The sequence below is a fragment of the Protomyctophum parallelum genome (genome assembly GCF_964188405.1).
Source record: "Protomyctophum parallelum genome assembly, chromosome: 15".
NCBI lineage: Eukaryota > Metazoa > Chordata > Actinopteri > Myctophiformes > Myctophidae > Protomyctophum > Protomyctophum parallelum.
In genome coordinates, this window is record NC_139710.1 from 48,022,663 (window position 1) to 48,039,373 (window position 16,711).

The window sequence follows — 16,711 nt, forward strand, 5'->3', positions numbered from 1 at the left end:
AGAATGGGTTAAAACAAACATCTCCAAACTATTAAATGTCCATAAACTTGGCTGTTTACTCTGTTTAAAGTGCTCTAAACCAGGGGTGGGCAACTTTGACGATGGAGAGGGCCACTATATTTCCACAAGGGGGGGCGGCGGTGGCTCAGGGGTAGAGTGCCTGGATGGTAACCGTAAGGTTGCCAGTTCGAACCCGGGCTCCCCCAGAGTTACTGTCGAAGTGTCCTTGAGCAAGACACTGAACCCCTTATTGCTCCCGATGTGCTAGTTGGTGCCTTGCATGGTTTCCGCTGCCATCGGTGTATGAATGTGTGTGTGAATGTAATGCACAATCTCTGTAAAGCGCCTTGGATAAAGGCGCTATATAAATGCACCATTTACCATTTATTTACCACACTCACTCCAGAGGGCCACATTGCATAATGCTGTCTGTCGTAGCAAAAAATAGTCAATCTACAAGCTCAAAACGCGTCGCAGTGCGAACGTTTTGAGCTTGTAGATCTGCTATTTTTTGGAAATCCTTTTTTTTTTATTGTAATCATGAAAAGTATATTATATTTTTTATTTAAGTCCTTCCACCTTTGGCTATACCAACCCCTAAAAATAATGCTTCTAAACAGAACCATGCAGGGAGAGAACAGAACCGCTTGTAGCCTAGGCTATACTGCTTGTATTTTTATGATCATGTGGTGACTATTGACCTAGTGTGATGTAACCGAATACCGGTAAGACGATGAGACAGGCAATGTGGGATTATATTTGAATGGTTATTGAATAGTATTGGATATCCTTTTCTAATTTAATCTTAAGCTTTATTTGTGGCAATTAATATCTCCACACAAACATGATTATGAACACTATAGGTATTCATAATTTTACTACATTTAGTGTTCATTACTATATTCCGTTTGTGTGTGTGTGTGTGTGTGTGTGTGTGTGTGTGTGTGTGTGTGTGTGTGTGTGTGTGTGTGTGTGTGTGTGTGTGTGTGTGTGTGTGTGTGTGTGTGTGTGTGTGTGGCAGTGGCACAATGATTTTGTAGCCTATGTCTACTTAGTACTTTGTCTTTCTACTAAACTAGACTCTCTCCTTAAAGATGCTCTACTCCTTTAAGTCCCCCTGTGGTGTGTGTTGTGTTGTCATGACAACTGATAGACGCTGCAGTCGGCTGCCAGCAAACAACAGTGTGAAAAGACAGAAGTTCTATAGTCTAGTCTAGCGTATAAAGTCACAGGGAAAACAATCCACAACAGCCAGCGGGACAATGATGTGTAAAGTTTCTGTCTCGTAGCGGACTGAGAAGGAGTTTGTTTAAGTCTGTTTGTTTACGTTTGTTTAAAAACATGGCGGAGACTCGAGTTGTCCCCAGCGGTAAAGTCTACAGGCAGATGTTTGATGCCCAGGTAGGCCTGCCGCCTGCCTGTATGTGAAGTTTGTGTTTACAGTTACTTAATACAGCATAATAAGGTTGTAGGTCTGCGTATAAAATATACTTGTCTGTGTTATGTATAATTATACTTACTTTACTGCAGTGCTCAGGCCGGGATGGGCATGAGCCATGAGGCACAAACAAGGGACTAAATTCTTTTTGCTCCTATGCCACCAAAATGTGGAACGCCCTACCAACAGTCATTAAGACATGTGAATCCCTTGACTCCTTCAAAACCGCTCTCAAAGGGCACCTACGGACGGCTGCAATTCGAAACTGGCCTCTGTAAAATCTGAATCCCCCCCCCCCCCCGCCCCATTTCCCCTCACTGTATATGTATCTTTTCCCTTTTTGCTTCCTATATGATGAATTCCTGTTCTGTTCTTTAGCTACATAGAAGTGTCTATTTGTATGTCTCTAAATGTTTTGATGAATTGAACAATGTGGACCCTGTTGTAAACAAGTGTAATGCTTAATTGGGTCGTCCACTCACAGTTAACAGTCTTTGTATTGAGTTTGTGCTTAAAATGTACTGTAAATTCTACAAACTGTTAATAAATATTTCAATCAATAAAAAAAAAAGCCAAACGCATCATAATCTTCACAACCAGAATATACAGGCCCTAATATAGGATTGCTCTCTAGTCTAGGCTATACTTCAACTTGAAGTAGTACTTCAACTTGATGTAGAGAGCAATCCTACATTTATTTGTTCTTTTCCAAAGCTTGAACTTTTTATTTCTTTCCAAAAAAAAAAAGACCTCGTATTGACAATTTGTTTTATATGAAATGTATTTGCCGTTTAGACAAACGCTATAATAGAAGCTTTTGTTTTGGGAAGGGGTAGGCTATGACTTACTTAACAGGAAAAGTTATAAAATATAGCAGCCACACAGCTGCTGTGCATGGTGCTGATTGATTGCTGTTTCTTGCTTATCATTGCCTTGCTTATAGTATGCCAATTTTTTTTTATTGTTTTCTTTGGTTTTGTATATATGTAAAGATATATCTAGATACATATTGCTGTGTCACAATTGGTCTCTCTCTGCCTGTCTCTACTGCTTTCTTCCACGTCACCTCAAATTAATTTAATCCCAGTCACTCACCTGTCTCCATAATTCCCTCAGCCCTGCAGTTGCCTGACAATACCTCACCTGTGTCCACTTCTCACTAATTATTAATTAATAATTGATTGATTAATTAATTTCCTGCAGCCTATAAAATGATTGCCATAAGATTGTGTTTTGTGTATTGTATGTATTGTAAAAATTCACCATAGAAATGTTATGAGCTACTTTCTGTCAAGAAATGCCCTGCATTTGATTATTTTTCTAAGTGTCTAAGAGTTTGGAAGTGCTTGTTTTCAATAACACAACATTTTGCTGCCTTGGAGTGCCTCTTGCATTATGTGACATTTAGAAACGGGTGGTGTAGCGGCTCCTATCCGGCAGAAATTTACAACGCTCCAAACTGCTGTCTCAAAAGGGTATTTTATTTTCCCAAAGTTGACACCGTGAAAACTGTAACACAAAACATACAAATATTCTTTTAAGCACCATGAAATATGTAATGTGAATGTCCTTGTTGTAACTGTCGGTCAATCATGACTTCCGGATTGTGGGTAAACAAACAAGATGAAACGTAAACAAACAATCAAACAATCGACGAAACTACAACACTATTTACAAACACAGAGACCAACAACATGTAACGTACCGTGTGCGCCTTCTGCCGCTTCTTTTAGGAGCTACTATCGATTCTCTTATGTTTTATTATTACGGACACTCTTTGTACCGTGGGAAGAGATCCGCTCTCCCTGCAACTCAGTTGATCTGTCTGAGTTGCTCACACCGGTGCCATTAATGTTGCTCACAGGGCTCTTCCTGCATGCCCTCATCCGGTCATAATATGAACCGCATTCGAGACCAGGCACCACACACGGCATGCACATACAATGTGTACCGAAACCTTTTTCCCATCCTGTATTTGCCAAAGGTAAGTAATAAAATAGAATAGAAAAAATAGAATTAGAAAATAGAAATAGAAAGTAGAAATCCCATTGCTGGGACAGTTACAGGTGGTATGCAGGGCGGTTGAGTGATTTCCAACGAGCGCTTCCAAACTCCAACACTCCATGCTGCTCAATGTTTTGCCACTCAGTCTAGATGAGGGGGGCGTGTCCTGATGGGAAAATCATGCATGTGCATACTCTATAGTTGTGCATAAATGAGCGTTGCACTTGTCACAGACATACACAGAGCATTTGTTGGCGGCAATGAAAACAGGCAAAACAGTGAAAACAGTGACATCTGCTGGAAAATCCCATTGACATAATGGGATTTGCAGGCTGTGACATCACAAACGGCAGGACAATCGGAGCACTTGTTTGAGACAGAAAACCCCAGACCACAGAAAATCTACTGAATATTTTTTAATTCCGTTTTTTGGGTGCAATTGAGCTCAGAAAACCTAAATAATGTAGGAAAATTACAAAAAAGAAAAGTCACAATCGCTTTAATCTGGAAGTTTGCATTACTCATCCATGCTTGCTTTTGCTGCTGTTCATACTGCTGCTGCTACGTCCACCGCTGTTGTCTTACTCAAACACTGCTGCTCACCCTCCACCACCCCAGCTCCTGTACCACACTGTGTCCTTTTGGATCTGCTGTTTATGTATGGGGGATTCAGATTCTCAATGGTTGGGAGATGTGCTTTATCAGAACAAAAAGAAGATAAAATATGGAGATGTATCATGTCATAGATATGTCATACTGTAGAGATGGTGACATGAAGTCTAAAGATCCACATGGAAGCTATAGCCTTGGGACCGTCGGCACACCTCAAAATCATCCGGTGTGCTGCATTGGGTTGGATGTAGCCACCACTTGTACATCACACAGTGAAAGACGCTCACATTTTTAAAATTCTTTTTTCCACGATCTTTTTCACCAGTGGAAAAAAGGTAGTCGACACGAACACCTTTCGTCATAGTTGACAAAATCAACAGTGTAACTGTGTGTCTGTCACTGTGTCTCTGATCAGGTGCAGCTGTCCAGGACCCTGCAGGCTAGTCGTAGGGGGCGATTGGCCCCAGAGGGCCCTGCCTCTGGGAGCCTCCCCTCTGAAGCCAGCGCTGACACCTCCTCTCCCAGACACACCACTGGCAGGTACTGCATAGAGCACTGGTTCTATAATCACTGGCTCCGGACCCATTTGTGGGTCACGATCGGACACATTTTTATGGGTCCCACATTTTGTTTTGAATTATTATTTCAAAACATTTTCAAAAAACATTCCCAAAAAAAGAAAATCATGAATTAAAAACAAATACAATGATTTTCTCCCATTCATTTCATGAATAAAACAAAGGCTTAAGTAGTAGTGAAAATAGCCAATCTACAAACTCATAAAGCGGTTGCGAAGCGACATGTTATGAGCAGTTAGAGACCTAAGCTAGGACACCTGGCTAGCTCAAAACATTTACAAACACAAAATACATCTTCATATAAAGCTATAGCTGGATTTTGTAGTTTCTCTGTCTCTCTGTCTTTCTGCTAGGGACCAGTTGTTATCAGCAGTACAGTGCAACTCCATCACAGAACAACAGTGCCATGTTGAAGTCAGAGGTCTGCCTGATGAGATTGGTGAGTACAGTAACACTACTACTGTATTACCGTTACCACCAGTGTTTAAATCTGACCTGAATAATCTGACCTGAAATATTCAACGCCTTTAGTAGTGAATTTAAGCAAGTTGGGGAGTCATGCACATGTAATTTTCTCAAAAGCGTTTTAATAATCAAGACAGTATGGCTGCCAGGAGAAAATCACAGACAATTATTTTGTTTTGTACACTGTACACTTGTACAGTATTTAGCACTTGTCAATGTCGGGCTGTGACGAGAGCTCGTACTGAAAATAACAGCCAACCTTAAATGATAGAATTAATTTTCTTCCGTAGTCTGGTTTTCCAGCATGAGCTCTCAAGGTACATAAAATGGGTGTGGGAGGCAGGGAGCGTTATGTCCTCTTCACAATATAACAATAAGACAACAACGCATGTTGGAGCCACGGGTGAGTCTTAACCGGCCACGTATGTCGCACTATTGGTATGTCTAATGTCGGACTAACGTATGCGCCCCTTTGTCAACATTAACAACTACTGTTATGACATGTATAGTTTATGAATGTAAACAAAAGACACACCGCTGGAAGTGCTAAAGGAGAGCGAAACGCCCACCTCCACAAGTGGAGGTGGGCGGAGCCTGCAGAGGCAAACTAAAATGTCCTTTTTTTTGCCGATGGGTTCCCAGATTGATGACTCACTGACTTACAGATAAATCATTGGAATAACCTTGGATTCAAATGTAAAACATTAGGTGTCAATCTTTTAACATTTGTTACCCAATGCTGAAATGGGGTCGGAATCCAGAATCCCTTATTTGGATAATGTAATGATCATGTACAGCTTCCTTATCTCTTCCCCCTTTTTCAGTGATTGACAGGCCATCCTCTGACATCATCGAGCGTCTGAGAGAGAAGAGAGAGCGTGATCACAGACAGGCTGTAGGACAGCTATACAAAGACCTGTCTGTTGTTAGTCAGGTAGGATATAACCTGCAGCCCATACAATTTGCCATACTGTAGGTATAACGAATGACTCCTCAAAGCTGGTTTATGGGTCATCCAACAGGCCTTTGCCATTAAACTCAAACCCGACCTAGTGCCCGCTTCTCCTTAAAGACTCGCAATGCGGTTGGTTTCCTTTGCACGTCAAAGAGGAACTACAGAGCACGGAGAGAATTGGTGTCTGTAAGCATGTCGGAGTAGTCAACTTATTGGGCAGCTGCGATTGTGGTGGCTGCTAAGAAAAACGTATCAAACGTGAAGAGGAAGTGTAGCGCCCAGGATTACATTGATTAGATAATTGACACTGGGTGGAAAATTGGGTTGCAAAATAGTGGGATAAAAATTATGAATAAATAAAATATCACTACGTAGATAGTCTTTGGTGTGGAAAATGTATTTCCAAGGAGCAAAAAGGTCACAGCAAAAAAAAAGTCTCTGATTGGTCACCCACAACTCTTGGGTGAGCAAAGGAATGCCAAACCAATCTCCCCAGGGTTTTTATTGTTGTTAAACCATTGACAATCAATGACCAGCATGTTGTGTGTGTTTGTGCATGTGTGTTGTCTAGGACTATGAGGTCAGGTACAGGCAGGCCTGTGGACAGCTATTGTCTTATCTGTCAGAACGGCAGCAGAGACTGGACAACCTGATGGACGGAATGGACAACACTGAACACCTACAACACTTTACACTGCAGGTACCTTCTGCTGGACCTCACAACTAGAACAGCCGCTGCTGAATGGGATCAGCTGCTTGTGGAGGGGTTGGGATGGGCTGGGGTTGGGTTGGGATGGTTGCTAATGATTGTTTTTTGAGGGGTGCTAGCCCCTCCTATTTGAGTGTTTGTGTAAACACAAACATTGAAGACAAATTTGTGTAAACACAAACATTGAAGACAAAAGTGAGGACGCAAATTGTGATTGGCCAGAATGAGATGACGTATGATGATGAGAGCGGCCCTCACTTCACATTCACACGGGTGTGATTTTCTTTACCTTCTTTTTACATTTTACTGTGTGCGTGTGCGTGTGCGTGTGCGTGTGCGTGCGTGTGCGTGTGCGTTTGTGCATGCGTGCAGGAACTATGTTCTCTATGGGATACGGTGAGTGAGGAAACTACCTTAAAGAAGAGGAGAATCAGAGAGCTGGACCGACAACTGACCGGATACGAATCAGACAGGGCTAATGATGTAAGGAGTACTACTACTACTAAATATATTACTTCTACTACTTTAGTTATTAAACGATTGAAAGGATTTTAGTGTGTCACTAAAGTGGTGTCTTTCAATTGGGCCTTTTGACTCTTTCAGCTTTCAGGAAGACATATTTCAATATTATAACCACACGGGAGCCTATAAGAGTAATGCCAACTCCATAGACACATACAAAACAGAAAAAGTACTATGGCAGTACTATAGCTACGTTCAGCTGCCATTTCCCTTGACCGAGGCACCGGTGTTACAACTGGAGTTGGTCCCCAGGGGGTGCTGCTGCACTATTATTTATTCGGCATCTGAGCCACGGCACGGACCACCATTTGTTGAGATTTAGCCTCTCAAACTTAGAATATTTTGTTGTCGTTGGAAGGTTTTTGTCGACAATTCCATGCTGTGATAACAGGAGAGATAACAGGTAAACGTTGATCAAAATTAGAATCAAAATCTACATTCTCTTAATTGTGTAGACTTCTTTTTAAATACATTAACTGATGCAGATGTTTAGCAATAATGTAACTCTTGAGAGCGTAAAAGGAAACCAAATGGACCCGTGAGAGTCCATTTCGTTTCACTTTACGCTTTCAAGAGTTAAAGATCTATAAGGGTCCATTTGGTTACCAACTCCATCATTTAGCTGGGGAGCACCTGGAACCCTCTAACCTCCTGAGCCCCAATCCCCCGCCGGGGGCTAGATTCTGTCCACCTCATGAACAGCTCTCAGCGGGTAAATGGGGCTGGTCAAGGTCTCAGGTTCCAACTCCCGGACCCCTGTGGGGTCGAAAAGGTTAAGGAGCTCTGGTGGTCCCCGGACCACTGGTTGAGAACTACTGCTCTCTCTACGTTTATGTCCTAATGTGTATCATTCAGGGGAGGTGGTGAGGCCTAGATGGAAAAGCAGTCTGAAGACCAACCACTACAGGTCAAGAGTGACGAGAGTACACAAGGGGAATTAGTCCCACTGGCAATCCCTAACAGGGGCAGAATCACAGATACAAAAAGCTAGATACCTCATTATCCGACGGGTATCGCACTCCAAGGCGGTTTTAATAGTCAATGCAATTATACTGTGTGTGTGTGTGTGTGTGTGTGTGTGTGTGTGTGTGTGTGTGTGTGTGTGTGTGTGTGTGTGTGCATGTGTGTGCGTGTGCGTGTGCGTGTGCGTGCGCACGCATGTGTGCCATAGATAAGTCTTGTGCTGAGGAAGTACAGCAGACTGCTGGAGAAGATCAGCTTCCTGTTGCCCTCTGACCTTCACAGACTACTGGACACTGAAGCTATGGTGATGAGTGACCCCTGACACTGACATCTCTTGTCTGTCTCTTTTGAGACACTTTGACAGATGCCTGTTAAAGCTGCAATCTGTAAGAGTTATGTCTCTTTCAACTCAGAGTTTATTGCAATGATGTCCGAACTACAATAAGTGTCTCAATGTAAGAGTAGAGACTACCTGGGAGACCTCTACTATAGTTATATTGTGTTAGCATACTCAAATATAATGATAATAAAATATAATTCTATTTGTTAAAATAAGATTGTATGCCTTTCAGGATACGGTATCTATTCATTAAGCTGACTCCGCCAGCTAGTGGCAGCAGGGAGTTCCTCCTCCTGCTCCCATCTGGTCTCTCTCGTGCAGAGACGATGTACTCTGGTACAGAATCTGATCGGAGCGATATACGGCCGCTATAGAGGCGGGAATCAACGCGAGACTGGTGACGTATTGAAGCGCTGCCACAAATGTAAACACAACCTAACAGGACTACAACTCGAAATTATTATGGAGATATCAGATTTTTTTTTTTTAAAGATGTATTTATTGATAATGCAGATATTTACCACAATGAGTTACAGAAACATGATTTATTTTTTATTTTTTAAACAAGACAAGACAAACTCAAAAAAGAAAAGACAAAAAACAGTAAAAACAAACCCCCCCCCCCCCCCACCCCAACCCCAGAAAGGAAAACTACACAGCTCTCATTGCTCTGTATTGTACACAACACCTCTTGACAGCAACAACTCGGATAAATACATGAAAATAACAATATAAATAAAAACTCAAACTAAATCAACCCAGAGGAGATATTGAAGGTAGAACCTCAAAGAACCTGTCCCAAATTTTTTCAAAAGTAGCAGGCCTTCTTCTTACATTGTACAGTATATTTTCAGGGGTACAGTATGATGAAAGCTCATTCAGCCAGTGTCTCTGTGAAGGTGATTTTTCAGATTTCCAATTAAACAAGATGATTTTCTTCGCAGCTGTACTGGCGAGTAACACAAAGTATGCTTTGTTGAAATTTGTGTTGATCAATGTAACGTCACCCAGTAACCAAATTCTTGGATCATGTGGTATTTCAACCTCTATGATATCAGAGACAGTAGACAAGATGAACTTCCAATAATCAATTAAAAGTGGGCAGATCCATGAGATATCAGATTTTTGTCCCGCTGCTTCCGGTTCATCGTTTCTGCCTGAGAGAGACCAGATCAAAGTAGGAGGAGGAGTCAGGTTATCTATTCATATCCATTGTTGCTAAGCTGTATACTGTATATACAGTACAGAGTAGACCATTGGTTCAGAGACCCAGGGCAGATCTATAGTGCCAGAATTTAACCCATTCTGACCTGAGATCAGATTCACACGAGGTTTCCACTGGACACACACTAGTCTGATCAACCCATTCTGACCTGAGATCAGATTCTATAAAAATGTCAGTCGCTCTTCGATTTTTCAAAAATAGCAGACCTACAAGCTCGTATCGCGCCACTCGGTGGCGCGATACGAGCTTGTAGGTCTGCTATTTTTCAATAGCTAAAGCATAACATGATGCCAACACCAAAATGGGTGCCCGTTCAGAAGAGGTTAAGCACATTCATTCATTCATTATAATTATTATTTTACTCTTATTTATCTTGGTTTATTTCTTCTTACTGCTGTTGCTGCTGTGACACCACTTTACATCATTCTTCTCAAATACAGATAAATCACCTTACAATCTCTACCTGTCTGTCTGTGTACCAGATGATAAACCTGTCTGTGTACCTGTCTGTCTACTGTATGTACCAGATGATAAACCTGTCTGTGTACCTGTCTGTGTACCAGATGATAAACCTGTCTGTGTACCTGTCTGTCTGTCTGTCTGTGTACCAGATGATAAACCTGTCTGTGTACCTGTCTGTCTACTGTATGTACCAGATGATAAACCTGTCTGTGTACCTGTCTGTGTACCAGATGATAAACCTGTCTGTGTACCTGTCTGTCTGTCTGTCTGTGTACCAGATGATAAACCTGTCTGTGTACCTGTCTGTCTGTCTGTGTACCAGGTGATAAACCTGTCTGTGTACCTGTCTGTCTGTCTGTGTACCAGATGATAAACCTGTCTGTGTACCTGTCTGTCTGTCTGTGTACCAGATGATAAACCTGTCTGTGTACCTGTCTGTCTGTCCATCTGTCTGTGTACCAGATGATAAACCTGTCTGTGTACCTGTATGGCTGTCTGTGTACCAGATGATAAACCTGTCTGTCTGTTTGTGTACCAGATGATAAACCTGTCTGTGTACCTGTCTGTCTGTCTGTGTACCAGATGATAAACATGTCTGTGTACCTGTCTGTCTGTCTGTCTGTGTACCAGATGATAAACCTGTCTGTCTGTCTGTGTACCTGTCTGTCTGTCTGTGTACCTGTCTGTCTGTCTGTGTACCAGATGATAACCCAGGCGTTGTTGGCTAACCGCCGCAGCGTGTCTCGCCTCCTGCTGCACCTCCTGGAGGCGGAGCTACAGCAGGAGTCAGTGCTGCGTTTCCGCTGGGAGGAGCTTATCGTCTCCTGGAGGAGGAGCCAAGTCGATGACATCATCACCAGCTTCAGGTGCGACCCTCTCGACTTCCTCTAGGGTTGTCATAATTCAGTGGTTTTCAACCAGTGGTCCGAGGACCACCAGTGGTCCATGAGGTGGTTCCAGGTGGTCCCCAGCTAAAAATAGCAGATCTACAAGCTCATATCGCGCCACCGAGTGGCGCGATACGAGCTTGTAGGTCTGCTATTTTTGTAAAGTGTATATTTATAGGGATCAGACCAGTAGTGATGTTGTAATGTGTATATTTATAGGGATCAGACCAGTAGTGATGTTGTAATGTGTATATTTATAGGGATCAGACCAGTAGTGATGTTGTAAAGTGTATATTTATAGGGATCAGACCAGTAGTGATGTTGTAATGTGTATATTTATATAGGGATCAGACCAGTAGTGATGTTGTAAAGTGTATATTTATAGGGATCAGACCAGTAGTGATGTTGTAATGTGTATATTTATATAGGGATCAGACCAGTAGTGATGTTGTAAAGTGTATATTTATAGGGATCAGACCAGTAGTGATGTTGTAATGTGTATATTTATAGGGATCAGACCAGTAGTGATGTTGTAATGTGTATATTTATAGGGATCAGACCAGTAGTGATGTTGTAATGTGTATATTTATAGGGATCAGACCAGTAGTGATGTTGTAATGTGTATATTTATATAGGGATCAGACCAGTAGTGATGTTGTAAAGTGTATATTTATAGGGATCAGACCAGTAGTGATGTTGTAATGTGTATATTTATAGGGATCAGACCAGTAGTGATGTTGTAAAGTGTATATTTATAGGGATCAGACCAGTAGTGATGTTGTAATGTGTATATTTATATAGGGATCAGACCAGTAGTGATGTTGTAATGTGTATATTTATAGGGATCAGACCAGTAGTGATGTTGTAATGTGTATATTTATATAGGGATCAGACCAGTAGTGATGTTGTAATGTGTATATTTATATAGGGATCAGACCAGTAGTGATGTTGTAATGTGTATATTTATAGGGATCAGACCAGTAGTGATGTTGTAATGTGTATATTTATATAGGGATCAGACCAGTAGTGATGTTGTAATGTGTATATTTATATAGGGATCAGACCAGTAGTGATGTTGTAATGTGTATATTTATAGGGATCAGACCAGTAGTGATGTTGTAATGTGTATATTTATAGGGATCAGACCAGTAGTGATGTTGTAATGTGTATATTTATAGGGATCAGACCAGTAGTGATGTTGTAATGTGTATATTTATAGGGATCAGACCAGTAGTGATGTTGTAAAGTGTATATTTATATAGGGATCAGACCAGTAGTGATGTTGTAATGTGTATATTTATAGGGATCAGACCAGTAGTGATGTTGTAAAGTGTATATTTATATAGGGATCAGACCAGTAGTGATGTTGTAATGTGTATATTTATATAGGGATCAGACCAGTAGTGATGTTGTAATGTGTATATTTATATAGGGATCAGACCAGTAGTGATGTTGTAAAGTGTATATTTATAGGGATCAGACCAGTAGTGATGTTGTAATGTGTATATTTATAGGGATCAGACCAGTAGTGATGTTGTAATGTGTATATTTATAGGGATCAGACCAGTAGTGATGTTGTAATGTGTATATTTATAGGGATCAGACCAGTAGTGATGTTGTAAAGTGTATATTTATAGGGATCAGACCAGTAGTGATGTTGTAATGTGTATATTTATATAGGGATCAGACCAGTAGTGATGTTGTAATGTGTATATTTATATAGGGATCAGACCAGTAGTGATGTTGTAATGTGTATATTTATATAGGGATCAGACCAGTAGTGATGTTGTAATGTGTATATTTATATAGGGATCAGACCAGTAGTGATGTTGTAATGTGTATATTTATATAGGGATCAGACCAGTAGTGATGTTGTAATGTGTATATTTATATAGGGATCAGACCAGTAGTGATGTTGTAATGTGTATATTTATATAGGGATCAGACCAGTAGTGATGTTGTAATGTGTATATTTATATAGGGATCAGACCAGTAGTGATGTTGTAATGTGTATATTTATATAGGGATCAGACCAGTAGTGATGTTGTAATGTGTATATTTATATAGGGATCAGACCAGTAGTGATGTTGTAATGTGTATATTTATAGGGATCAGACCAGTAGTGATGTTGTAATGTGTATATTTATAGGGATCAGACCAGTAGTGATGTTGTAATGTGTATATTTATAGGGATCAGACCAGTAGTGATGTTGTAATGTGTATATTTATAGGGATCAGACCAGTAGTGATGTTGTAATGTGTATATTTATAGGGATCAGACCAGTAGTGATGTTGTAAAGTGTATATTTATAGGGATCAGACCAGTAGTGATGTTGTAATGTGTATATTTATAGGGATCAGACCAGTAGTGATGTTGTAATGTGTATATTTATAGGGATCAGACCAGTAGTGATGTTGTAAAGTGTATATTTATAGGGATCAGACCAGTAGTGATGTTGTAATGTGTATATTTATAGGGATCAGACCAGTAGTGATGTTGTAAAGTGTATATTTATAGGGATCAGACCAGTAGTGATGTTGTAAAGTGTATATTTATAGGGATCAGACCAGTAGTGATGTTGTAAAGTGTATATTTATAGGGATCAGACCAGTAGTGATGTTGTAAAGTGTATATTTATAGGGATCAGACCAGTAGTGATGTTGTAAAGTGTATATTTATAGGGATCAGACCAGTAGTGATGTTGTAAAGTGTATATTTATAGGGATCAGACCAGTAGTGATGTTGTAAAGTGTATATTTATAGGGATCAGACCAGTAGTGATGTTGTAAAGTGTATATTTATAGGGATCAGACCAGTAGTGATGTTGTAAAGTGTATATTTATAGGGATCAGACCAGTAGTGATGTTGTAATGTGTATATTTATATAGGGATCAGACCAGTAGTGATGTTGTAATGTGTATATTTATATAGGGATCAGACCAGTAGTGATGTTGTAATGTGTATATTTATATAGGGATCAGACCAGTAGTGATGTTGTAATGTGTATATTTATATAGGGATCAGACCAGTAGTGATGTTGTAATGTGTATATTTATATAGGGATCAGACCAGTAGTGATGTTGTAATGTGTATATTTATATAGGGATCAGACCAGTAGTGATGTTGTAATGTGTATATTTATATAGGGATCAGACCAGTAGTGATGTTGTAATGTGTATATTTATATAGGGATCAGACCAGTAGTGATGTTGTAATGTGTATATTTATATAGGGATCAGACCAGTAGTGATGTTGTAATGTGTATATTTATATAGGGATCAGACCAGTAGTGATGTTGTAATGTGTATATTTATATAGGGATCAGACCAGTAGTGATGTTGTAATGTGTATATTTATATAGGGATCAGACCAGTAGTGATGTTGTAATGTGTATATTTATATAGGGATCAGACCAGTAGTGATGTTGTAATGTGTATATTTATATAGGGATCAGACCAGTAGTGATGTTGTAATGTGTATATTTATATAGGGATCAGACCAGTAGTGATGTTGTAATGTGTATATTTATATAGGGATCAGACCAGTAGTGATGTTGTAATGTGTATATTTATATAGGGATCAGACCAGTAGTGATGTTGTAATGTGTATATTTATATAGGGATCAGACCAGTAGTGATGTTGTAATGTGTATATTTATAGGGATCAGACCAGTAGTGATGTTGTAATGTGTATATTTATAGGGATCAGACCAGTAGTGATGTTGTAATGTGTATATTTATAGGGATCAGACCAGTAGTGATGTTGTAATGTGTATATTTATAGGGATCAGACCAGTAGTGATGTTGTAATGTGTATATTTATAGGGATCAGACCAGTAGTGATGTTGTAAAGTGTATATTTATAGGGATCAGACCAGTAGTGATGTTGTAATGTGTATATTTATAGGGATCAGACCAGTAGTGATGTTGTAATGTGTATATTTATAGGGATCAGACCAGTAGTGATGTTGTAAAGTGTATATTTATAGGGATCAGACCAGTAGTGATGTTGTAATGTGTATATTTATAGGGATCAGACCAGTAGTGATGTTGTAAAGTGTATATTTATAGGGATCAGACCAGTAGTGATGTTGTAAAGTGTATATTTATAGGGATCAGACCAGTAGTGATGTTGTAAAGTGTATATTTATAGGGATCAGACCAGTAGTGATGTTGTAAAGTGTATATTTATAGGGATCAGACCAGTAGTGATGTTGTAAAGTGTATATTTATAGGGATCAGACCAGTAGTGATGTTGTAAAGTGTATATTTATAGGGATCAGACCAGTAGTGATGTTGTAAAGTGTATATTTATAGGGATCAGACCAGTAGTGATGTTGTAAAGTGTATATTTATAGGGATCAGACCAGTAGTGATGTTGTAAAGTGTATATTTATAGGGATCAGACCAGTAGTGATGTTGTAAAGTGTATATTTATAGGGATCAGACCAGTAGTGATGTTGTAAAGTGTATATTTATAGGGATCAGACCAGTAGTGATGTTGTAAAGTGTATATTTATAGGGATCAGACCAGTAGTGATGTTGTAATGTGTATATTTATAGGGATCAGACCAGTAGTGATGTTGTAATGTGTATATTTATAGGGATCAGACCAGTAGTGATGTTGTAAAGTGTATATTTATAGGGATCAGACCAGTAGTGATGTTGTAAAGTGTATATTTATAGGGATCAGACCAGTAGTGATGTTGTAATGTGTATATTTATATAGGGATCAGACCAGTAGTGATGTTGTAATGTGTATATTTATAGGGATCAGACCAGTAGTGATGTTGTAAAGTGTATATTTATATAGGGATCAGACCAGTAGTGATGTTGTAAAGTGTATATTTATAGGGATCAGACCAGTAGTGATGTTGTAAAGTGTATATTTATAGGGATCAGACCAGTAGTGATGTTGTAAAGTGTATATTTATAGGGATCAGACCAGTAGTGATGTTGTAATGTGTATATTTATAGGGATCAGACCAGTAGTGATGTTGTAATGTGTATATTTATATAGGGATCAGACCAGTAGTGATGTTGTAAAGTGTATATTTATAGGGATCAGACCAGTAGTGATGTTGTAAAGTGTATATTTATAGGGATCAGACCAGTAGTGATGTTGTAAAGTGTATATTTATAGGGATCAGACCAGTAGTGATGTTGTAAAGTGTATATTTATAGGGATCAGACCAGTAGTGATGTTGTAAAGTGTATATTTATAGGGATCAGACCAGTAGTGATGTTGTAAAGTGTATATTTATAGGGATCAGACCAGTAGTGATGTTGTAAAGTGTATATTTATAGGGATCAGACCAGTAGTGATGTTGTAAAGTGTATATTTATAGGGATCAGACCAGTAGTGATGTTGTAATGTGTATATTTATAGGGATCAGACCAGTAGTGATGTTGTAAAGTGTATATTTATAGGGATCAGACCAGTAGTGATGTTGTAAAGTGTATATTTATAGGGATCAGACCAGTAGTGATGTTGTAAAGTGTATATTTATAGGGATCAGACCAGTAGTGATGTTGTAAAGTGTATATTTAT

At 39.6% G+C, this 16,711-nt stretch overlaps 1 protein-coding gene across 1 annotated transcript in view; it reads left to right on the forward strand.

Annotated features, from left to right (window-relative positions):
- Window positions 1–1,341: 1,341 nt before the first annotated feature.
- Window positions 1,342–16,711, forward strand: part of ccdc180 (coiled-coil domain containing 180) — a gene marked incomplete at its 5' end in the record, with an annotated part of 37,960 nt that continues 22,590 nt past the window's right edge. The window contains 6 exons of the mRNA XM_083783537.1: window positions 1,342–1,401; window positions 4,470–4,594; window positions 4,986–5,071; window positions 5,922–6,031; window positions 6,624–6,752; window positions 10,976–11,139. Coding sequence (XP_083639663.1) covers window positions 1,342–1,401; window positions 4,470–4,594; window positions 4,986–5,071; window positions 5,922–6,031; window positions 6,624–6,752; window positions 10,976–11,139 — 674 coding nt within the window. The remainder of the gene's footprint in view (window positions 1,402–4,469; window positions 4,595–4,985; window positions 5,072–5,921; window positions 6,032–6,623; window positions 6,753–10,975; window positions 11,140–16,711) is intronic.